The sequence below is a fragment of the Elephantulus edwardii genome, unplaced genomic scaffold, assembly GCF_000299155.1.
Source record: "Elephantulus edwardii isolate Elephantulus edwardi_28Jun2011 unplaced genomic scaffold, EleEdw1.0 scaffold00013, whole genome shotgun sequence".
Lineage (NCBI taxonomy): Eukaryota > Metazoa > Chordata > Mammalia > Macroscelidea > Macroscelididae > Elephantulus > Elephantulus edwardii.
Window position 1 is genome coordinate 20,246,669 of NW_006399763.1, and position 26,464 is coordinate 20,273,132.

General features: G+C 38.6%; 1 protein-coding gene across 1 annotated transcript in view; it reads right to left on the reverse strand.

Annotated features, from left to right (window-relative positions):
- The window catches only part of KLHL32 (kelch-like family member 32), a 327,282-nt gene that overhangs the window by 44,731 nt on the left and 256,087 nt on the right, over nt 1–26,464 (reverse strand). Inside the window, exon 5 of the mRNA XM_006881200.1 lies at nt 5,757–6,483. Within this exon, the coding sequence (XP_006881262.1) occupies nt 5,757–6,483 (727 nt within the window). The remainder of the gene's footprint in view (nt 1–5,756; nt 6,484–26,464) is intronic.

Consider the following 26,464-nt stretch of genomic DNA (forward strand, 5'->3'; position numbering starts at 1 on the left):
CTATGAGTCGGAAACGACTCGACGGCACATAACAACAACAACATAAAGACCAAAGTCCTTTTTAGGTTTGAATGAATTAAAGTTGTTTAAAATGGGGCAATACAAGCTTCATATAATTTTAAGCACGAGGAAAGGAAACATAACTTGTAGGAGGCCAAAGATGCTTTAAAAAATGTTTGTTAATTAATGAAATATCTGAAAGAACTCTTTAACTGCCAACTCCTAGAAGGCAGGAAGTGTCTCTGCTGAGTAAATCTTATTTCTTTATAACCAATACTATACTTATTATGGGTGTAGCAAATTAAGAAACACTAGATATTATTTTTTAGCAAGATCAGTAACACTCATTTTACTTTGATAGATTTAACAAGGCTTCTAACTGGTTCATCTCAGTTTGACCATCTCCAGAGAATTTCCAATTCCATTCCAGATAGCATCAATCAGAATCTATATCTTAGCAAGTTTCCCAGATGATTGTTATAGATCTCTGGGGACCTTGTAGAGAAAAAAAAATGTAGATTGTGATTCTTCATATCTAGGGCAGAAGTGAGGATCTCAAGAGGGGGGTCAAAGTGGAGTGGACCTGTTAGTAACCCTGGTTTTAATGGGCTGATTTGTTAGTTAATGCCTTTTGAGAACAATGAAAAGTTAAGTTATTCTACAAAATGTGCTCAGGATTCATTTTCTCTTTTACACATGTATTTAGTAGTTCACAAACTACCTTAAAAGGGAAATAATTTCTCTTAACCTGTATGTGAGAGAGACGTGGGAGGATTTCAATGCACAGAGCTGCAGTATATAGAATTATTATTTTATTTCAGTGTTGGCCATTTCAAAACAAAGGTGCAGAGTATTTTGTGAGCTGATTCACAATATGAATTGCTTCTAACAGGCCAAACTTGCTGCTAGCACATGAATTCTGACTAACAGGGATCGTATAAGACGGGAGAACTGCCCCATCGAGTTCCCGAAGCTGTAATCGTTACAGAAGTAGACTGCCACATGTTTCTATGCTGGGGGAACCAGTGTGTTTGAATCATTGACCCTTTGCTTAGACACTAAGCACTTCCACCACTGCACTATCAAGTTCCTTAACAGACCCTATACATTTTAACTCTCTCTAACAGCTTAATAAGGAGGCAGAGTGGCAGAGTGGTTTGAGCCAATGCAAAAGTCAGTAACCAGGACCCACTGAAGACTAATGCGTGCCTGTGCTTAGCCATGGTCTTTTCAGTGAGCATCTCAAAGTTGAACAATAAATACGTGTGACTGAAGTAGAATCAGTGCCTTTGAACTGTGGTGCTGTACAAAGTACTGGATAGTATGCACGACCAAGAACAGGAAGCAGAGCAACCAGAGTCCTCCTTAGAGGCAAAGATGGTGAAACTTCCTCTCGTAGACTTTGGGCATGTTGTCAGACGTGGCCATTCCTTGGAAAAGGACGTTATGCTGGGAAAGGCAGGAGGTTAGAGAAAGTGAGGAAGACCCTCAACAAGATGGCTTGACACAGTGACTAGAACAATGGGCTCAAGCATGTCAGAGATTGTGAGGATGGCGCAGGACAGCACAAGCTTCAGATCTCTCAGAATTGCTAAGAATTGTGATGACTCTAATAAGATGACTCAATGGCACCTAACAACAACAAATAAGGAAATTAAAAAACAAACCCCAAATAAAAAAAGGAAGAAAGATCTAACAGTGTGCTTCTGTAAATAGTACAGTCTTAGATAGTCTAGGCAATGGTCCTATCCTGCCCTCCAGGGTCACCATGAATTGGAATCAACTTGATGGTAATGGGGGTCAACATCTTAAATTAATGCTAGCTGGAATACCCATACAGCCTGATTTTCTGAATTCGTCACTTCTTGCTTCAACTTTAAAAACTATAGTCAGGTTCCAAGGTGCCCTGACTTGAAAATAGGCAGAGAGTGAGAACAAGAACACAAGAGCACATGCTAGAAATGTTGTTTCTAAAGCAATGCTTATTTTCTGCTCTGTGGAAACCCACATTTTATAATCAACACTACCAACCCCTCAGGCAAAGCTTGCAAAATACCAGAAGGATGCCAATGGCCCAGTCCTCCATCAATTAAGCTGGAAATACCTGATTATTTGGTAAAGGATAAAAATAGCCTCAAACATTTTCGTCACCTTTAATAAATCATATTAATGCTTCTAAAGCAGTGATAGTGTGAAATGTACCTGTCTTTCTTTAAGGGGCCCATTAGCAAATCTAGTCACCCCTCCCCAACCATGGTTAGATTCATGATTGATTTATTATAAGCTAGGCCTGAGGAAAGAGGTAGATGACTCGAGGTATTAGAAATGTCACTGGTGATTTCCTTTTCTTTCCAATTAAGGGCATTGGATTGTACATAGGAAAATCTCAAGTACACAGCGGGGAGAAATAAACCTAAGAACACTGATTGTTTTCATTAGGTGTGGTTAACATGGGCAGCATACATCAGTGCAAATGAAAAACAAACAAAGGCTATTTCCTTACACAGTGGAGAAATTACAAAATTGTATGGAATATAATCTATAGTGCATAGATATAATTGATAAAATGGAAAAAGGATCATTTATACCCATATTGTAAAGGAAGTCTACTGGATATCAGAATGACAAAGATGAACTTCTGTAGTTTCTTAAGAGCCCACACAAAAATGTGCTATCTTTAAAACCATGTAAAAGAAACTCCAATAATTTTGTTAAAGCTAGTTTCCCACCCTCCCAAAAGAATATGTATTAAAACTCACTCATTCATTTCCTCACTGCCATTAAGTAGGTTCCAACTCCTAGCTGACCTTCCATCGGGCCTGTGAGACTGTGAATCTCACAGGAGGAGAATGCCCATCTTTTCTTTAACTTCCGGAGCCACTGGTGGATTCAACCATCAGAGTGGTCCGGCCTTTGGGTTAATAGTACAACTCCCTATGCCACCAAAGCCTCCTTTTATTAACATATTTGTGATGAATTCAAGCAAAATTTAGAAAATGCAATGCACGTTTAGGAATGCAGCCCTTTAACAATAGATACTGATTTCACAGATCCATCATTCTTTTCTTATCCAAGACGTGGCCAGATCTCTTCTTTCTACTAGCAAAGACTTGTATGCAGCCTAGTTTTAAGTGTCTTCAGTAAAGTTAACGGGATACATTCATGGTGATTATCTTCTTAGCTATACTTAAAAGAACTCTGGTGGCATCATGGTCAAGTGCTCAACTGCTAACCAAAATGTCAGCAGTTCAAGGCCACCAGAATCCGCAAAAGAGAAAAGAGCTACTGATCTGCTCATATGAAGATAGTAGACCAGGAAACCCTATGCAGCAGCTCTGTTTCATCCTAGAGAATTCCTATGAGTCAGAAGGACTTTGACGGTACATCATAACACCACAATATACTCTATGAAAAAGGGATGGGTCAAAAGTTAGATGATTCTTTTCCTTAAATACATCTATTTTTGCTAATATATGCACACTCATAGCTTTTTTTATTTGATGTTTAGATATTTGTTTGTTTGGTGTTTAGAAATAATAATTCCTAGATCTCATCTATATGCTTCCTTAGTTCTTGGTTTCTTCAGTGACAACAGGGGAATTATCAATAATGGAAGCACTACCCAAAATGCTGAGACTGGCAGTCTCCTTAGTAAAGAAGAAAATGGATAAAGTAAAAATTAATTTCTTTTAAATATAAAGGTTTTCAAATACATTTAAAAGCTAAAGAAGCCTACCAATGTAAACTGAAGTCTTCAAAAATGTATTTAAAAATGATTGATTCTTCTAATTGCAAATATCTCAACGTTCCCCCTGGCTTTTAGATTATTTTATTTCTCATTTTCTCTTTATGACACAGAAATTAAACAAGTTCTACCTGGTTTACAAAATGGGTATGCACCAAACTGAGATAAAAAGCAACTTTCTTTCTAGTTGGAACAAACCTTTCAAAGGAGGGTTTTACCAATAACAGAACTAGAATCACAGAACGAGAATTACTAGAGCTGGTAATGAAAGGGAGCTCAAGTGGTAAGGAGATGTGTTGCCAACCTAAGGGCAGGCAGTTCAAATCCATCAGTTGGTCCATAGGACAAAGATGGGACATTGCCTCAAATGTAATTTATAGTCTCTGGAAATCTACTGAAGGGTCACCTGTAAGTTGATTCTGAATCAATGGCACACAACATAACTGTGGTGTTGGGAACCTCTACCTCATAAGTTTCTCTAGTACAACAAAAACAGCAGTCAGGAAAGTGTAAACGTTCTGAACAACTCTATTTCTTCAGTGTTCAATTTATCAATGGGAAATCTTCAGCATGTATTGGCTTGGTTACATGGTGATTAGCAACCAGCAGACATTCAATAATTGGTGATGTGAATTCAAAGTAGGTAGGATTTCTGACCAAATTTAGATTTGGCATGCAGAATACTCTTTATCCAGTACTTGGATAAATTAATTTGAATTTACTTATTTGTGAAAATGTTTGATCCTTTTCTGCTCCATGCCACATGATCATAGCATGAGGGGAGCAAAGCTTATCAATGAAGATGTTAGGTCTTTCAGATTAACTACTGGTCACTTCTTAAATAACAACACCTATAAGGTTTTCTTAGGGGGGAAAAAAAAGAAATATAAATCTGGTCAAGACTCTCATCTAATTTCCAACATGAGGGAAACACCAATATAAAAATCCTATCATGACATGCCAAAAACTACAGAGAACATACAAACAAAATGCAAAGTTAAAAGATCAGAGCAGTAACTTATAAATGTGAAGAGACTTAAGAAACAGCAAACTTACAGACTTCACTTAGATTTCAATTTGAAGGTTAAAAAAAAAGCTCATTTGACAACTGATTTTGTTTGAACACTGACTTGCAATTATTATTTTCTTCATGTCACAATGGTAATTGTGGTTATGTTTTAAAATGGAATCCCTGTTTTAATGAGTAGCATTACTGGATTACTTGGATCTAAAATGTCTAGGATGTGATTCTGGATAATCTTGAATGGGGACGGGGTATATGAGTGTAAAGAGAATGGCAATGAGTTGGAGTTGGGTAATGTGTGCATGGTATTCACTAACTAGACTCTCGTTTATCTATAATCAAAGGTTTTGGATTTCTTAAGAAACAGAGACAAAAAAGTAAATAGAGCTAAAACCATACTGCCAAATAACCAGTAAGAAAAAAAAGAGCAAATAGAAATAAAAGATTAGGATGGCATGAGTAAGTGCAATCACAGATTATACAAAAACTTTATTTTGGACAGTAACTTAAATTGCTCCCCACAATGTGCAGTACGCATATACCCTGGTAGCATGAAAGTCTTCTATTTCCTTTGCCCTGTCTTTGATGAAATTGCTCCTGGGAAGCTGGCCCCGGGTGAAAGCAAAAGGACCTGGCTACACCACAAACTGCACAGTACAATTCATGAACAGTCTAGAGCTAATAATATAAACAATAGAAGCTTCCTAAGTAAACAGATGCTATGGGTCATTAATTTTCAGTTTAAATTTTTTACTCCACTAATCACTTATAGAAAGTCATAGAAAGGTCAGTTACTTCTAATTACATTGCTCTCCACAGAATAGGTGCTCAATAAATGAATGTTAATGAGGTAAAATGACAAACTTAGCTCAATCATTCAATTCCATATGATCAATTCATGACCACATCAACAAAAGCTTGACTTTTAAAAGATGTCACCATGAAAAATGCTTTTTGCGATATCCAACGTATGGAGGTATGTTCTACCTGATATCCAAAGAAGACCATCAGCCACATAGCCAGCGTGACATGAAAGGGACCGGTCAAAGGACTGCACAAACGTCCATTTGTTCTTCTTGGGGCAGTATCTCTCGACTGTAGGCAGAACCTGGCGAAGTTCATTCCTGCCCCCAACCGCATAGAGGTACTCTTCCATGGCACCCAGCACAAAGTGCTCCCGGCAATTTTTCATGGGTGCTATCTCTGCCCAGGAATTACTACGGGGGTCATAGCGACAGGCAGTCCTCACGGCACATGTCCGGCCACTGGCGTGCTCAACTTCCCCTCCTGCGACAAACAGAAAGTCTCCCATGACAGCCACACAATGATGGCTCCTTCCCACAGGCATGGGCGCCAGTTCGCTCCAGTTGGCAATCGCGGCGATGAGTGCGTTCTCCTGATCCACAGGATTGAAATAGCGAAGTTCTTTGACTTTACAGATCTCACGCTTTTTCCCACCAATGATATACAGTGTGTCTGACTGGAACCGTGGTTTGGTCCTCCCAGTCTGCCAGACGGGCTGTGCATAGATACTCTGGTGGTATTCCAGGGCCTCGTTGACAAGGGCTGTTGCAGTCTCACTGGCTTGGACCAGGGGGTGGGACAGGGCCACTGTATGGAGAGTATCCACATCCATGAGGCCAAAGCGGATGTACTGAAGGAGCTCATCCATGTACTGGTAATGGCAGTTGTGTTCCAACCACCTCACAGCTAGCTGAAACAGAGGGAGGTGAGATGAGAGAAGAATACAAAGTAAGAAAAAAAGAGCAAAATCAATGGCATATAGGAAAGCCACCACATGGTCTGTCAGATATTTAATAGTGTGTGTGCATATATACATACATATATATATAGAGACACACACAAACATATATATAGATAGATAGATATAGATATACACACTGTATATATATATATATTTCTTATAAACAGTATAACACAAGAATATTTTGTTACCTAGATTAGGATTTTTTTTTTTTATATCCTACATCAGCTGAAATACAAAAAACATTGAGACGCTATTGTAGGCATTAGCCACAAGGTTAAGCAACACTGATGGAAGACTTTGGGGTGAATAACAATCACTTTTCAAAGAATGAAAACATTGCTGGTGAAGCAGCCTGTTTGTTCTCTTATGTTTTCTGTGTAAGAGGCGAGGTACACATCACCAACATGTAATATCAACAAGGAGTGGTGTCAGCACAGTTCAGGTAATATATGTCAACCCAGAATCAAGGTGCAGTATCAACACAAATAACACCGGAGAAGATGTGATCATCTGAGACCACAGGGTGTACTTGAGAGAAAATCAATATGACACTAGTAAGAGTGATTTAGAAAGGGGGGGGGGAGAAGACTTTCTTCCCACCCTTTTCCTAGCTATAGCAGTCAGGAATCAAGGAAAAAATAAAGATTGCAACCTATCAATTTTAGCCCCACCCTACCCCAATTAGTTTCCATCTTGTCAACATCTGTTGTTTGCACATGTAAAACACTGGCAATTTTTTTTTTAAACACACCAGGGTCTAGAAAAAGATTACCTTTGTATTCTGGATACAAGAAAATATCCTAGACTTTATGTTTTACACACTGGTTCCCTTTCAAGGAGAAAGGGAGTAAAAGGAGATGTTCTCACTACAGAGAACTTGATTTCTTAAAGTCAAAGCAAACACATAGGGCATAAATAGCAACACTGAACAGTAAGTTAAAAATAAATACCATCAACAACAAAATTCATAATTTGAAGCACCTCAAACTAAAGTCATTAATTTCATCTTCAAGTTTTACAACCCTCCCTATGTTGTTGTTGTTGTTATGTGCTGTCAAGTCGTTTTCAACTCACAGCAACCCTATGTACAACAGCCCAAAACCCTGCTCTATCCTGTGCCAATCGCATGGCCTCTGACACACCCATCCCGATTACCCCAGTCACCGAATCAATCCATCTCATAGAGGGTCTTCCCCTCCTGCACCGTCCCTCCACCTTACCAAGCATGATGTCTCTCTCCAAGGACCTGTCTCTCCTTACAACATGTCCAAAGTATGTCAAATGAAGCCCCAGAATCCTTGCCTCCAAGGCGTAGCCTGGTTTAACCCTCTCCAGGCTGAATCTGTTTGTTTTCTTGGCAGTCCAGGGTACATTCAATACTTTTCTCCAGCACTGATGCATAACACGTGATTGCAAAGACCATGGCCTGTATCAGGCGCACCTTAGTCTCTAGAGAGACACCATTGCTCTTGAGTACTTTAGAGAGGTCCCTAACAGCAGACTTTCCCATCGCAATACGTCTTTTGATTTCCTAGCTGCTGGTGCCAAGAGTGTTGACCATGGAGCCAAGCAAACTGAAGCTGTGAACAATCTCAATCTCTTCACCATCCATCCTGATGCTACAGAAGTATATCTAATATATAGCCAAGATATTTCTATGAATTATTCTTAGCAACATATTCCATGAACTAGGTTTCCTGGACAACATAAATGTGAGTCTAAGAAAAGCTAGTATAAAAAAAAAACCTATCAGAACATGAAATAATTTTGTTTTTGTTTCTCTTGCTTTCTGGCCCATGGAATTAGAGATCCACTCTGGTCTTCTCTTTTCAATGGACACCGTTTTAGTTTGCATCCTCACAAAAAGATCAGACACTGAATGACTTCAGGATTTCTACGTCGGACTCATGTATCATTTAGTGTCCAGGATATGCTCTGTACAGTATGACAAACTGTGAGCTGGAGGTTGTGAGAAAACCATTTGCTAGTCTGTTCCTAATTTTTGTTTGTTTAAAAAATACACTTCTTAAATGAACTTCTTAATAATGATTATCAAGGTGTTCTGAGGGATTCACATCTCTGGTCCTCAAACACATCACTAACTACTTTCCTTATCTAATACAGGTTCCTCTTCTATTTGTATTTGCCTCACAGTTTTCAGTGCAGCTGATCCTTTAACAACTCAGAGAACTTCTCTTTTGTTTTTTGAGGATCATACTGACTGTCAGTACAATGCATCTAAATTGTGAGCAACAGCAGTCACTGATTTTTCATTTTGTGTTGTTTAATAACCTTTTGACTTCCAAGTTGATACTATTACTACAACTAGCACTGATTCTGTTGCCTTGGGATGCAGATGCTTTGATGCACTTCACAGTAATATTTTTGAAAGATAATTCAACAGAGAGATAATGTCATAACACTCAGAAGACACATGGCACCACAAGACTGGGTACTACTGCCCTCATGTCAAAGCATACACTGTTAATATAGGACACATTTTAGACAGTACATGCATAGGCCAGTAACAGAGGTATTTATTATTACTACTACACACACACACACACACACACACACACACACAACCATATGTCTGGCAGTGCAATATCTTTATATACAAGAGAAATGACATAATAGAGCAAGCAGGAGGCAGCTGTGTTCATTTTGTGCCTTTCTCCTATCAAGATTTCTGCACTTTGTTTTAACCTTATGGGAACACAGATGTATATGTGGTTAGATGTTAATCAGTTCATGACTGTATTTATGAATAGTTTCACAATGGAAGGTGTGTTTTGCACTAGTCTTTTCATCTTCCTGAATTATGTGAATGTAGTAAGGAAATACACTTCCAATATGGAATGAATCATACCCTCTTAATAAACTTCATTGAGAGAGAAATGAGAAATAAGGTCTCTGGATGCCAAGTAGCTTTCCAATGCCATGGAGGGCAGAGGAGTAACATTCTAGCTGTTTAGAAACTAGTTGTTTTTATCTAAATAGGATAAAACCTGAAGAAAAAGAAATTATCTGTATATGGCAACGTCAGCAATAATCAAATATATTACAGAAAAAAACTCGTCTATCATCAGGTCTCTCTGCTAGAAGTGAAGGAAGTTCCCAAAGGCGACATCCTAGTTTTTCACACTAATTTTAGAAATTTCAAAGGATAAAGATTGTAGTTATTTGCCAAGACAGATAATTCAACAACATAATATATTATTTACCATTCTTTACACATAGTTCTCAGCGACCAAGTCATCTCTTATGCACTAAATGACCTTCCAATAGGTCAACAAGGTCATTTCTTATACACTAGGAAAATTTTCTGAAGTATAATCCTTGATATTACTCATAATTGAATTAAACCATTTTGGCTGATATTGCTTTGTTCTGTAGCAGACGTCTTAGCATCAAACACCTTGACATTTCTGCCTTTCTCATATAGAGACCACAGGAAACAGCACCGGACAAACGTTAGATAAATATCCATGTCTCTGAAGTCTCTTTTTATAGCACAGAGCTGCCCATTTAATTATTTTTCTCTCTCCTCATAAATCAGTTCTTCCTTTGCCATAATCAATCTTCCAGCCCATCTCAGAACATGCTCCAGTTTATCTTTATCTTTCTGGCAAATAGTCTCAGTTATTGCATGAAAGCTATAAAAGCTTCAACTATCCTTTGCTCTGAAGAAACCTCGATCAATGGAGATCACCATGTGCTAAGGCTGATTCATTTCTGATTTGCTGCTCATGATACTATCTATATACATGACATTTTCATGTTTAATTTTCCTTAAATACCATGTATTATAGAATGTTTTCAGCATCACATTTATTTGCACTTTTTACTATAATGATTTTTATTGTTTTCCTTCAATATCTCTAACTTTTCACTGATTTGATATCATGCTCTAACTACTGGTATGTTCAGAATACACAAGTCATTTTCCCTTGATGGGTTTACTTTACTTCACAACTGCATTATCACCAATTTCAGGACAATCTTACCTAGGGCTAGTGTTATTTATGGATCTAAGTTCAATGCTTCTCAAACATAATGTACAGATGGATCATTGGGATTTTGGACCAAAATGCATATTTCAATTCTGTATGTAATGGGTAGGGAGACTGGGATTTGCATTTGGAACCAGATCCCAGGAGACACAAATGCTGCGGCTTCAGGAACCCAACTCTACATAGAAAGATGTTAGACAGAATTCCATTCATAAAACAGTGTTTTGATGTCATGCTGATTGTACATAAGTGCTCTGGGAAGCTATATTAACTGCTTGCTCTACTAAGATAAATTACACTCTTATTAGAGTATGTGAAATGACTTAAATTTTACTCAACTCATTGCTATCAAGTTAAAACCAACTATGACTGGGCCTGCAGCAAGTTTCCAAGACTGTAAAGTTGCTCCAGAGAAAACTGCTCATCTTGTTCCTACAGAACCATTAGAATTCCAAGACAGACACTGGCCTTTCGGTTAGCAATGCAACCAACTCCCTAGGGACTACACCACCAGAACTTCATGTTTAAATTTTAAGAAGGCATAACTCTAATGAAGCCTAAGTAGAATTCTTTAGTTAACATACAGGGCGCTGAAGTCTCATGGGATTAAGGGTTAGATGACACTGGGAGACCTTGGTTCTATCAAGTCAATTAATCAAGGGATGATTTAACTTACCACCTAAAGTCAAGCAAATAATGTGTGCTCTTATTTTATCCATAAACTAACAAATAAATGCAAAAATATTATTGTACACTGTATTTACCTCTGAAAACATAAAATGGCTAGGTAAGAGAAAAAGTGCTGAAATTCTGGCTATTTCTTACTTATCCAAATAATAAAAGACTTAGCAAAGAAAACTCCAAATAATAGGGCACTTCAAACTTACTCTGCAGGGCAATCTCCTCATCACAGCACTATTTACAGCTGCACTGAACTGTGGGCATGGGAGTAAAGGGCACACTAAACTAAAGACTAAACCACAGCCAATGGATCAATTCCAACTGTCAATTTCATTTATAGCACAGAACTCACAGGACAGCACAGAACTGCCCACGAGGCGCTCCAGGCAGCAGACTGTCTCATCTTTCTTCTGCCGAGTCATAGAGCAATTGACAGGTGGGTGTTGGTGTGTACCTTTGAGTCGGGACTGGCCCATAGCCGACCCTCCAGAGTGTTTTCAAGGACCCGTCCCTCCTGGCAACATGTCCAAAGCATGTCAGACGAAGCCCCCAGAATCCTTTCCTCCAAGGAGTAGCTTGGTTTAATCCTCTCCAAGATAAATCTGTTTGTTTTCCTGACAGTCCAGGGTACATTCAGTACCCTTCTCCAGCACCACAGCTCAAAAGCATCCACTCCCCTTCTGTCCTCCCTAGTCATTGTCCAACTCTCTCATGCATAACAAGCGATTGCAAATACCATGGCCTGTATCAGGTGCACCTTAGTCTCCAGAGAGACACTGTTACTCCTGAGTACCTTAGAGAGGTCTGAAATTAGGAAGCTCTGGTGACCTAGTCTGCAGAGTTTCACTGCTAATCCGGTCTGAGTTTGACTCTCTGGTAGTTTGAATCTACCAGCTTCTCTGCAGAAGAAAGATGGACAATCTCCTCCTATGTTATTTACAGCCTTGAAACCCACTGGAGACTCAGCTCCCCGCTGTTCCAGTGCCACAGCACTGAGTGAGAGCATGAGGTGCCATAATCCGGTGTTTCACTGCTGACCCAAAGGCCAAGGCCAAGATCAGGTGGTTCTGATCTACCAGTGGCAGTCTCCTGTGATACTTACACCCTCAGAAACCCCAAAGAGGGTCATCTATGTGTCAGGTTTTACTCTAACTGTGGCAAGGTGAGAGAAAGAGAAAGGGGATTTAAAAGGGTTATTGTGGGAAACAGCGTCTTTAAAAATAATGACACTATTTTACTTACCCATGGAACTAAATATTAAACTTAAAAAAAAATAATGACACTAGATTGAGCAGGTAAAATGAACACAAAGGTGGCTGCTATCATCCTATCTTGTTATTCTGGCATACTGACATCTCCCTCTTAAATGTTAGCTTTTAATGGGAGAATGATTTTTAAAATATAACTGAAGTCTATTTCCTATCTTTTTGGTGACACAGCCTGCAAGAGTAGAAAAGAAATTATAGATTCAGTCTAGGAAGGTGTACACACACACACGCACAATATTAGGAAACATGGGTTTTAAATAAAAATGTTTCCTAAATCACATAGGAAACCTGTATATCGAAAGACCTAAGAATCTGATCTGGCCCCTTGGAGAATTGTTCATTCATAAAAGGAGTATTTACTATTGCTTAACAGAATTTCAAAGTAAGTTCTCATCAACAACCTCCATCAAGCGGATGACACAACTTTGCCTGCTAACAGTAAGGAAGACTTGAAATGCTTGCTGCAGAAGATCAAACAATACAACCATCAAGATGGATTGCATGTCAACATCAAGAAGACAAAAATCCTCACCACTGGACCCATCAGTAATATAGAGCTGATATATTCCATGATGATAGATGGAGAAAAGAATGAAGTTGTCAACAATTTTATCTTACTTGAATCCACAATCAACACTGTTGGTACCAGCAGTCATGAGATTGGGAAAGACATATTTCACTGGGCCAGTTTGTTGTCAGGGCCCTCTCCAAATTACTAAGGGGCAATGATATTAATCTGAAGACTAAGGTGTGCCTGAGTCAGGCCATAGCCTTTTCAATCACTTGCTATGCATCTGAAAACTGGACAATGAATATGGATAGAATAATTGATGCCTTTGAGCCTGATAGTGTTGTACCTCTGGATAGATTTTTGAAGCGTTTTCTAATTCAAAGTAACCAATATCAGTCCATCTCAGTTCACTAATGCCTAAGACGTTGATTTTTTTTTTTTTGCAGTTTGCTCATTTTTTACAATTTTCAGTTCACCTAGATTCATACATGTTATATTCCATGTTCCAATTACTAATGGATGTTTATGACTCTTTCTACTCATTTTGATCTTTGCAACATCAGCAAGTGAAGGCCCTTCTTAAGTGAAATCCATACTCTGTTGATACCTGTCATTAAGGTTGACTCTAAGCAGGCAGCTCTTAGCCATTGCATTTGAGTACCTTCCATCCTGAGGTGCACATCATCTGACACTATAGGAATAAGGTTTTATTGCTATTGATGGGGTTTCCAAGGCCCTGCTATTTTAGATAAGGATTGCCAGTTATGGCTTCTTTATCTTAATCGGAATCCTCTACTGAAAGTTATTTGTGATGGCTGGCACTGCTGGTATTTGAAGTACCTTTTGCATAGCTTACAGTATCAGAGCAACACATAAGCCACCACAGTAGACAGACAGGTAAGTGGTAGTAATGTAGAGACAAAGGTTTATATCAAGAACAGATTATTCAGGAGGCTAAACTTTATGAAGAAGAATGTGGCATCAAGACTGGAGGAAGACTTATCAACAATCTGCTTTATGCAAATGACATACCCTTGCTTGCTGAAACTAAGGAAGGAAAATTTGGAGCTCTTTCTACAGATGGTCAAGGATTACTGCAGTCTTCAATATGGATTGTATCTCAACATCAAGAAAACAAATATTCTCACTACCAAGCCAACTGGCAGGATCATGTTGTCAACACTTTCATCTTGTTCAGACCCATAATCAACAGTCTTGACACCAGCAGTCAGGAAATCAAAAGACAAGTTGATATAGAAAAGACCTCTGTCACTGACCTCCCCAGAGTGCTAAAGAGCAATGATGTCAGTCTAGAGACTAGGGTGTGCATGATGCAGGCCATGGTCTTCTCAACTTCTTTCTGTGCATCTGAGAGCTGGACAGTGATTAAGGATGCCAAAGAAGAATTGATGCTTTGCATTGTGGTGCTGGAGAAGAGTACTGAACATATCATAGACTGCCAAGAGAACAAACAGGTCTTTCTGACTGAGGATAAAACCAAGCTGCTCCTTGGAAGCAAGAATTTTGAAGCTCCATCTGACACATTTTGGGCATGTTTTCAGGAGGGACCATTCCTTGGAGAAGGATATCATGCTTGGAAGGGCAGAGGGTCGGCACAGGAGAGGGAGACCTTGAATGAGATGGATTGACACAGTGACTGTGGCAATGGGAGCAGGTTTGTTAGACAGAGTGAAATGGCTCAGGATAGAGAAGGGTTCAGAGTTATTATTCTTTGGGTCACTATGTGTAATAGTCAACTCAATGGCATACAGCAACATATGAAAACAAATAGTATAATTACATTTTTAAAATAAAAGGAAAAATATGAATTCAAATATTTCCATATAGCATTATCTTCAACAGAACAATGAAAATATGACCACGTAAGAATATTAAAAATTTTTAATCATGGAGTTGTACAATTTGATGAGGGGTGGTGAAGGAAATTGGAAGAATTTCGTCTGAAAAACAATATATTTGAATTTTGTAAATAAAGTAGCATAAAATAAAAAAATATATTAACAATTTTAACAGTGCTCACTTGAGTGCTAAAATTAAGATTGTGTCAACATTTTTGTTTGTAAAACAGATTTTTCAAGAGTGGGTGCACATTAACCATTACACACAAACTATGTTTTTTTCTTCTTCTAAGAAATATGCTTCAGTGATTCAAATCTGTTGAAGCCTTAGAGTTGTATGTTGTCAGAGCAAAACACCTGATAAATAAACACATATTCTTTCATTGCTCACTGAACATTTTGTAATGTTGGAATAGAACTGGGAAGACAGGCGCACATGGCAGTGAATTCATACTAATTGGGGAGGAACAGTTCAGCAAAGGAGGATAAAAATGTTTGCACAATTTATGAAAGTATCACCAATGGCACTGAAATATACTTGCAGAAATAGTATATTTGTGTATGAATTTGTGCTTTTTGCTGTGTGTGTCCTCAACAACAACAAAACAAAAATTTGAGCACTGTGAAGCATTTGGAGTTTGACAGAGGCTCTTGCTCTCACTTGTAGCATAAAATTTGTGCTCTGTTAAAGAACAAATAAAAGATAAGCTGCTTTGGGAAAATCTGCTGTCAAGGACTTCTTTACAGTGCAAAGAGCAAGGATGTCAGTTTAAAGACTAAAAGGTGTCTAACCCAGCTACGATATTTTCAGTTGCTTCCTATGCATCTGAAAGTCAGACAATGAATAAGAAAGACCAAAGAAGAGTCAAAGCCTTTGAATTGTGGTGTTGATAAAAAGTATCAGCTATCTCATGGGACACCAAAAGAACAACAAATCTGTCTTAAAGAAAGAGCAATCATATATTCCTTGGGCACAAGATGATGTAACCTCATCTCACATACTCTGGGTATTGTCAGGAGGAGCTGATCTTTAGAGAAAGACATCATCCTGGAAAAAGCAGACAGACAGGAAAACAGAGGATGACCCTCACGGAGATGAACTTATAGAATAACTGGAACCACGGGGTTGAGGACAGTGGAAATTGTGAGCATAGTGCAGGATGAGAAAGGTTCTGACCTGTTATTTGTGAGTCTGATCTGACTCAGTGGCATCTCAACAATCACGTACATATGTATTGGAAAAGAAGCACATACTGCAAAAGTAAGGGATCCTGAAATGGTGTCTATTTCTCACCAATGATCATAAACATCGGCAGGAACTGGTGGTCATAAACATAGGCCAGGAGAACTGCACGTGAGAGCTGCCACACTTAAGGGTAGCAACTCAGAACAAGGAACCCTGATGGCCTAGTGGCAAGAAGTTGCATTACGGTTTACATCCACCAGCTGCTCCTCAGGAGAAAGATGGGCAATCTCCTCCTGTGTGATTAACTGCCTATGACAACCTGTGGGAGGGTCAGCTATGGGTAAGCTCTGACTCTTTGGTAAAAAGCTTTATTAGCATCCCTTTGATTTTTAACTTGAGAGGATTTTTAAGAAAAATGGAAACCATATGATCGTGCTTATGCGAAACCTATACTTGGACCAGGAGGCAGTCATAAGAACAGACAAGGAACATTCTAAGGTTCAAAATTGGGAAGGGTGTACACCAGGGATGTGTCCTATCTCCACACCTTTTCTTTTTTGGGGGTAGGGAAAGTTACAAGGTTATAATTTTGATAATAACAAAATATAGTCAAGACAGCTCCAAAATGTGCATGCAGAGTCTTGTGGTTCTGTTTAGTTCTCAGTCCTGCAAATACTGGCTTACCCCCTAATTTTCTAACAAAGTTCTCAGTTCTGCCAATATTGGCTTCCCCACCTCCAAAGTCAAAGCTCACATTCAATTCTTCAGTTCAGCTCTATCCCGCTATTGTCTTTAAGTATCTCTTACACTTCACTGGGTTGAAGTAGGTCTCTCTCTTCTCTGTCTGAGTGAAGAATTATATGCAGAACAGATTATTCAAGAGGTTGGGATCTATGAGCGGGAATATTGGAGGTAGATTCATCAAAAACATGTGTTATGCAGATGACACACCCTGCTTGCTGAAACTGAGAAGGACATGAAGAGCTTGTTGCAGAAGGTCAAGGACTGCAGCCTTCAATATGAATTGAAGCTCAATATCAAGAAAACAAAGATGCTCATTACTGGGCAGATTGGTAGCATCATGATGAATGGTGAAGAGCTTGAGACTGCAAAAAGCTTTAGTTCGTTTGGCTCCACAATCAATACTCTTTGCACCAGCAGCCAGAAAATTAAAAGACATATTGTATTGGAAAAGACTATTATTAGAAACCTTTCCAGAGTACTGTAGAACAATGATGTCAATCTGGAGACTAAGGTGCACCTGACACAGGCCATGGTCTTTGCAATCACTTGCTATGCATCGGGGAGCTGAACAATGACTAGAGATGAAGAAAGAGAATTGATGCCTTTGAGCTGTGGTATTGGAGAAGAGTATTGAATATACCATGGATATACCAAGGTTCATCCTGTAGAGAGTTAAACAAGGCTGCTCCTTGGATGCAAGGATTCTGAAGCTCATCTGACATACTGTGGACATGCTGCAAGGAGGGACCAGTCCTTGGAGAGGGGCATCATGCTTGGGAGGGACAGCGTAGGAGAGGAAGACCCTTGATGAGATGGATTGATTCAGTCATTGGGGTAGTGGGGGTAGATGTGTCAGAGACAATAAGGTTGGCACAGGATAAAGCAGTGTTTAGGGCTGTTGCACATAGGGTCGCTATGAGTCGCAGGTGATTTGACGGCACAACAACAACAACATATATCAGAGATGAAGATAAAAAGAGGTAAAAAAAGGCAGGTTGGAATTATCTTGTGCTTCTCAACTCTAAAGGCTATAAACAAACATGAACTTATTTAAAAAAAAATAAAGAAAGAAGAGCATAAGTATAAGGTGACATTAGGTCAGGCATTTGGCTTCTCGTCTATACAAGTGGTAAGTTCTTAGCTGACAGCCTGAGTCCCTTTTAAGATATATGACAAACCTAAGATTCCACCAAAATGTACTTCTAAAAAGTAGAATCCTCAAAAATTCCTATATGGAGAAGAAACCAAAATTAATCACTGCCCCAAAACTTAAAAGCCATATATTTACACACCATACACAGATAATTTCTATAAATATCTTTTTTAAAAATAAAGTGATATTTTTAACTTCGAATTCTGTAGTCCACAGAAATGTATATGTATAAGTAAAGATGTAGACAAATATGTAAATATATATATAGATATCTATCTACATCTGTCTATATATATCTCTATCGCATCTATCTCTATCTCTGTCTCTGTCTCTATCTCTATCTCTATCATCTCTATCTCATCTCTATCTCTATCTCCTCTATATATCTCTATCTCTATCTCTATCTAATCTATATCATCTATCTCTATCTCTATCATCTCTATCTCTATTTATATATCCATTTCCATATCAATATCCAGTAAAGGTATATATGCATATAATCTGTATGAAGACAAGTAGGTTACTTCATAGTCTCTTTCTCACTGGAGCAACTTTGTTCATTTGTCCAGATAATATCATCCTATGTAATAAACATCATCTCTTGTGAACAGGATCCCTGGTAGTACTATGGGCGAAGCATTTGGCCGCTAACCAAAAGTTTATTGGTTTGAACCCATCAGTCACGCTTCGGAAGATAGATAAAACTGTATGCTTCCATAAAGTACTGAAATTCTACAAAGACACTGTGAGTCAGAATCCATTTGATAATGAGGGAAGTGGCTTATCTCTTATGAAAATAAGAGGATCTCATCTCTGTTGACAGGGTATCTAGTGCATTTTGTTGCTATGCAAAAGGCTGTGTGTATCTCTGGTAGTCTTTATTCCCAGGAGCAGTTGATAGATTCAAACTGTCTGTCTTTATGTGTTTGTGTATATGTGTTTGGTGGTTTTTGTTTGTTTTTTTTTTTTCCTTTTCTTTTACAAATAAGATCTACTTGGCTTGAAAAAAGTAAAATAATGATTCATTCATTGTCTGGGTTGATTACTTTTCTTATTTTTTCTTTCATTTCTTAGTTTTTCATTGTTGTTGTTATGTGCCATCAAGTTGCCTACAATTCATAGTGACCCCATATGCAACAGTTCTTACCCCTGCTTTAGCCTGAGCCAACTTTATTATCTCAGACATACCTATGTCCATTACCTCAGTCACTGAGTCAATCCATCTCATCAAGGGTGTTCCTCTCCTGTGCTGTCCCTCCACCCTCCCAAGCATGATGTCCCTCTCGTAGGACTGGTTCCTCCTTACAACATGTCCAAAGTATGTCAGAGGACTCCTCAGAATCCTTGCCTTCAAGGATAGGATGGTTTTATCCTCTCCAGGACAATTCTATTTGTTTTCCTAGCAGTCCACAGTATATTCAATACTCATCTCCAGCACCACAGCTTAAAGGCATCAATTCTCCCTCTATCATCCCTAGTCATTGTCCATCTTTCTGCTTAATCTCTCACTTTTTATTGATTGCCTACTTAACCTATCAGGAACTTATTTGGTTAAGAAAGACAATTCAAATCAGTTACACACACACTCTCCCTCTCTCTCTCTCTCTCTCTCTTATATGGTATTCACTTTCAAACTCAGTTGATACCATAAAAACTCAAGGCTTCTTTTTGACTTCAAGTACCTTAACGTATTCCTGTAAAACATTCTCATGTAATTTGGTATAAAGAAAATATAGTCCTCCAAATTAGAAAGTTTTGCAAAAGGCAATCTTTTGTAGATGTATTAAAATACACACAAGGATCAGCTTTCTTATGTTGCCATTTCCTTCATGGGTATTTTAAATGTGGCTGGTACATTTATAGATTTTATAGGTATAAAAGAAACCCTGTTTAATTTGTAAACATGCCCTGGAGCATCCCGAGAGCATCAGACCTTGGAATATTTCTTTATGAATTGATTTGTTAGTAATGAGCCAACAGCAGGTTCTCTGACACATAAACTCCCCAACTGAAATGAAACCTGTATTTCTATGACCAAATGACCACATGGGCTCAAACTGCAGTCCCAGGTCACTAGCACAGACATATTCAAATCCTTCCTGCAAGGAGCACTATGACAAATTGAAAAGTCCAGCAAATATCTAAGCTGCATTTAAGGGTTTAAAGTCAACAGCCCTCAGATAATTTAAAGAACTAAAAAAGTTCACTGTTGCCAAGCTGATTCTAACTGGAGGGCCCTCCATCAGATTTCCAAGACTGTAAGTCTTTAAAGGAGGCGATTTTTCATCTTTCTCCCATGGAGTGGCTAGTAGATTCCAGTAGCAGACATTTTAGTTAGCAGTCTTACATGGAATGTACTCTGCCGCCAGGATTCCTTACATAAAATGAAAAAACCTTCAAAAGTCATTATATTTTGGAGGCTACAGAGAGCAGAGGAAGTGCTGGTAGCCTAATGGTGAGAAGCTGTGCTGCAAGCCCAAAGGCACATGGTTCTACTCCACCAGCTGTTCCATGGGAGAAGAATGGGAAATCTCCTTCTGTGCAATTAACTGCCTCTAAAAAAACTCGCCAGAGGGTCAGCTGTGGGTTGGTCCTGACTCAATGGTACACAACAACAACAGAGCAGAGACTGAGTGTTGAAAGGCACTGTGAGTAGTCAGTCTCTAACACTAAGGGGATTTATCCTGGGAAAGGGGTCATGTCTACTGGTGGACAAGGAGAGTGGTGTCAGGCATTGTGTTGTCACTGAGTTGCAGAGGATACACAAAAAAAGGGGCAAGGCCTACAGATCAAATATAGTGTGCCATTCAATCTGGTCGGTGATATTTCAATACCATTCCCACTGTATTCTCTAACTTCATTCCATCACAATAAAAAACCCTCAGGAACAATGAATTCTCTATTACCACCTTGCAACACCTTTGAGTACAAAATGATATATCCTTGTCTAAGAAGATGGTATCAATCATCATAATTGTTTTACCCAAACAGAGACCTCTAAGTAGATTTCAGCAGAGGGTAGGACAAGAAAAATTCATTAAAAATAGATTTCTTTTTCTGAGATATAGAACAGAAACTTAGCAAGCATGTAAGACTCAAAGTGCTAGACAGAAGGAGACAGTGCTAATGTTTGTTAGGAAAGGTGGTCTGCAAATATCCATATATGGAGAAAAGAGTTCTGTAGGAGACAATCAGGGCTTTTGCAGTCGCAGAAGACTTGAAGACTGCAGAGTGGAGAGAAGCCTTCAAAAGATGAAAAAATGAGTAGGAGGTAGTAGCTGTTCCAAAGGCGAGTCTATAAAAGGTATGAGAGAACTCTTGTTTGAACTCTAGTAACCGCACAAGAAACGATCTCGAAGTGTTTGCCAAATGAGAGAGAATGGAATAAGGAGCCTACAGTCTGGTCAAGCCACAGAAATAAGGCTTTCTCTACAAGCTTAGCAGGAACAAGGTGTCTGAAGAGCTGGAGAGGCCTGGCAGGTGGTGATGGAAGGACTCAAAAGGAAATAGGAACTGGGACTAAAACGTTCCTCAGAGAATACTTATCAACCACAGGCCCTGGAGAGGAGGAAATGGGTGCAGATAAAGGGAGAGACCCTCTTGAATCTTTCTAAGGGGACATCACTGTTCTGCTGAGAACACACTGTTTCAGTGAAAAGCTTGGTAGGAGGGTACATGGAAGAAAACTTATAAAGACAGGAAAAGCCCACACTTTTTGAGATTAGCCACTTACAGTTAGATACAAATACAAGGAAAGGAAGAGGATGAAAATCTAGTAAGGCTGAGATAAAATACTGAATTAATCTATTCTTTAAGACAACTTGTCAGCCACAATTTGTCATGATCCACACAGTCAAATGCCTTTGACTAAAGCACAAATAGACATTCTTCTGGTACTCTTTACTTTCAGCCAGGATCCATCTAACATCAGAAAGGTGTCACAGCCTCTTACAGATCCTCCTTGGACTTCTGGCAGTTCCCTATCTATGTACTGTTCTGTCCGGTTTTGAATGATCTTCAGCATTCTTTTGCTTGTATGTGATACTGATACTGCTCAATAATTCCCACATTCTGTTGGATCATCTTTCTTGGTAATGGGAATGTGTATGGACCTCTTCCAATCCACTGGCCAGCCAACTGTCCTCCAAATTTCCTGGTATAGACTAGTGAGCACATCTAAGGCTGCATCTGTTAACTGAAACAAGTCATTTGGGATCCCATTGATTCCTGGGGCCTTATTTTTTTGCCAGTGCCTTCAGTGAAGCTTCCATTTCCTCCTTTATTACCATTGGCTCATATGGTATCTCCTGAAACTTTTCAGAGTCAATCTGTTCCTTTTGGAACCATGATTCTGTGTATTCTCTCCATCTTCTTTTTGATGCTTTCTTGGTCATTAAATATACTACCCATAGCATCTTTCAATATCATGACTTGAGGTTTAAATTTGTTTTTCTGTTATCTCAGCTTGAGAAATGCAGAGCAAGTTTTCCCCTTTTTATTTTCAGTTCCAGCTCTCTACAAATTTCATTATAATAATTTGCTTTGTCTTCTCTAGCTGCCTTTTGAAATTTGTTCAGGTCTTTTACTTTGGGATGTTTTCCCTTTGTTTTGGCTTCTCAAAGTTCTAGTGCAATTATATAGTCTCATCTGACATCAATTTCAGTGTGTTTTTTTTCTCCTCTTTGTAATGACCTTTGGCTTTCATCATGGATATTATCCATGATAATCATTCTACAACATATCTGGTCTTCTTCCACTGGTGTTCAATGCCTCAAACATATTCTTAAAATGATCTTGAAATTCAGATGGAATAGATCCAAGGTCACATTTTAGTTCTCATGGTTTTATTTTCATTTTCTTCAGGCTTAATTTGAACTTGCACATGAGTAACTGATGGTCTGGCCCACAGTCCACCCCTGGCCTAGTTTTGACTGCTGATATTGAGTATCTCTATGCAGCCCATCAGGTGAGGTCCATGCGTAAATTTGAAATTTGTGTCTTTTAAAAAAGGTATTTTCAATGAAAAAAATAATTGAAAATACAAAATTTGATCACTGTCCTTCCAGCCTCATTTCTTTCTTTTTTCTTTTTAAAAATTTTATACTGGTTTACATACAAAGTTCTTAAAATTCTTAAACGTTGTTTTCACACCAGCTCTTTCCCCTTTTGTTTACCCCTTCCTCCCTCCATCTGTCAAATTATGAGACCCTATGATGAAACCCTCCACTCTCCCCTTCTTGGATCCTCATACTTGCTCTACAATAATGGTCTTAAACAGTATTTGTCTCACCAAGCCCATATTTTCCAACTACTATTTCTTCTTCATTGTTTCTAACTTTTGCATTCCAGTCACCAATTATCATTAACACAACTTGATTATATGTTTCATCTATTTCAGACTGCAAGATTTGGTAAAAATTTTCAATTTCTTCCTTTTTGGCTCTCGATGTAGGAGTATACATTTGAATAACAGTTGTATTAATGGATCTTCCTCGTATGTGTATAGATAATATCCTATAACTCACAACACTGTATTTTCAGGATAGACCTTGAACTTGACTTTTTGACTATGAATGCAGCACCATTCTGTTTTTCATTCTCAGCATAGTATTCCTCATGATTATCTGATTCAAAATGGTCAAAACTGGTCCATCTCATCTCACTAATGCATAGTATGTTAATGTTCATGCATTCTATTGCATTTTTTATAATTTCTTAATTTCCCACATTCAAGCTATGTATATTCTATGTTCCAATTATTAAGTAATGTTTATCATTATTTTTCCTCATTACAACTGACTTCCCATCTGGGCTCTACCTCTATACTTCCATAACTACTCACATTCCTCTACTGTTCATAGCATTTTCAGAGGCTTGTTATTTAAGAAGCGGATGGCCAATCTTGCTTACCAGTCTGCCTTAATCTGGGAGCTATACTAAGACTTGTCCACCATGGGTAACTCTTATGGCATTTGACACACTAGTAGTCAACTGCCACAATCCAACTTGTGGCTGACATTGAGAAGAATGGGTATCCCATAGAACTTGATTGTGCCCATGCAAAACCTACACTTAAACCAGGAGGCTGTTGTATAAACAGAGCAAGGTAACACTGTTGTTGTTGTTATGTGTTGTTGAGTTACCTGCAACTCATCATAACCCTTTGTACAACAGCTCTAAACCCAACTCTGTGCTAATCTTATTGTTTCTGACACACCTAATCTCATTACCCCAGTCACTGAATCAAGCTATCTCATTGAAGGTCTTCCCCTCTGGAGCTGTCCCTCTACCCTCCCAAGCATGACATCCCTCTCCAATGACTAGTCCCTCCTTGCAAAATGTCCAAAGTATGTCAGACAGAGCTTCAGAATCTTTGCCTCCAAGGAGCAGCCTGGTTTCACCCTTTATAGGACAAACCTGTTTGTTATCCTAGCAGTCAATGGTATATTCAATATTCTTCTCCAGCACAACAACTCAAAGGCATCTTATGATTCGCCTATCATTATCCAGCTTTCTGACACACACCAAGTAATTGCAAAGACTACATGATCTGTGTCAGGCACTCCTTAGTCTTCAGACTGACATCATTGATCTTCAGTACTTTGTAGAAGTCTCTGACAGCAGACTTTCTGAATGCAATTCGTCTTTTAATTTCATGGCTGTTAGTTGTGGAGCCAAGCAAACTAAAATTAGGAAGGGAGTGTGCCAGAGTTGTATTTTCTCTCCATACCTATTCAATCTATATGCTGAGCAAATTATTTGATAAACTGGACTCTATGAAAAGGAATGTGGCATCAGGATTGGCGGGAGACTCATCAGTAACCTGTGTCATGCAGATGACACAATCTTGCTTCTGAAAGTGAGGAGGAGTTGAAGCACTTGTAGCAGAAGATAAAAGAATGCAGCCTTCAATATGGATTGCATCTCAATGTCAAGAAAACAAAGATTCTTATCACTGGACTTACAGGCAACATCATGATGGATGGAGAAGAGGCTGAAAGCATCAAAAACTTTATCTTACTTGAATCCACAATTAACACACTTGGTACCTGCAGTAAGGAAATCAGGAGACGCATTGTACTAGGGAAGTCTGCAGTAAGAAACTTCTCCAAGTTACTTCAGAGTAATATGTAAGTCTGAGGGCTAAGGTGTGTCTGATTCAGGCCATAGTCTTTCTGATCATTATTTCTATGCATCTGAGAGCTGGATAATGAATAAGGATGAGAGAAAAAGAATTGATGCCTTTGAGCTGTGGTGTTAGAGAAGAGCACTGAACATCCCATGGACTGACTGCTAAATGAACAAACAAGTAAGTCTTGGAAAGGGTGCAGCCAGAGAGCTTTTTAGAGGCAAGAATGATGAGACTTTGTCTCACATACTTCAGGCATGTTGCTAGAAAGGGCCATTCCTTGGAGAGGGACATGATGCTTAGAAAGGTAGAGCGTACAGGAGAAGGAGGCTCTTGACCAGGTGGTCGAGGTGACTGCTGAAATAGGTGCTAATGTGTCAGGAAGTGTGAGGATGGAGCAAGGTAAGACAGGGTTCAGACATATTGTTCATAGGTTTCCTATAGTTCACACTTGACATACTCTTACTAGCAACAACATTCTTTAAGAATAATCTTCTTGATTTCATGAATCCATAAACATAGTGACTCTATAAAATAAAATCACTGTTAGAGATTCTATGCATTCATATACACTTTAAACCTCACTCTTTTCTAAATATCAAAGAACTACACATCTCTCCTAATTATCCTTCTGTTTTCTGTTGTTTAAACAAAAAATGAGACACAATCTAGTCAATATTTTGCAAAGCATCCCTGAGGGCTATTTTATCTACATTGCCCATAGGGCCAAACAAAAATAATCATTAGAATTGTACTGTGGTGATGAATCTGGTTAGGATACATGCATCCACACACATTTTCATTTCTTTATAAAATAAACATTTTTTAAACAGTGCTGTTTATTTAGAGCTGCATTAAAACACTAGTTGGATTCAATAACTTAATTCCTTTTTGAAGCCTTTTCAGATGAGGCTGATTTAGACTGTAATGACTCTCCTTAACACTCATACACTAAATAGGAAAAATAAATTAGAATAGCTTTTTAAAAAAAATCATGAAATAAATAATTGAAAATATAACACTTGAAGTAACAATACAATAATTAGATGATGTCTATGATCTTAAATGTTTTACAGGTGCCGTGAGGTAAATGTCCAAGGCCAGGGAGAAATCTACTGCCGAGCGTTCATGGAGCTGGGGGGCAATCTAAAGACACAGCCATGCCACTGATTTCCTGGTGCCTGCCACAAGTGAACACTACACATGGACTCGGCAGGAATAAAGCTTTCCATCCTATTCTTTATTTAGTTTTTTAAAGTGTACATTAAAAGGGAATGGTGAGATGAGCTATACACTATAAACACCAACATAATTAGGCACTTGCAGAGTTTTCACCCCTGTACTTCAAACAGCTACAAGATTGGACACTGAATTTGCACAAGC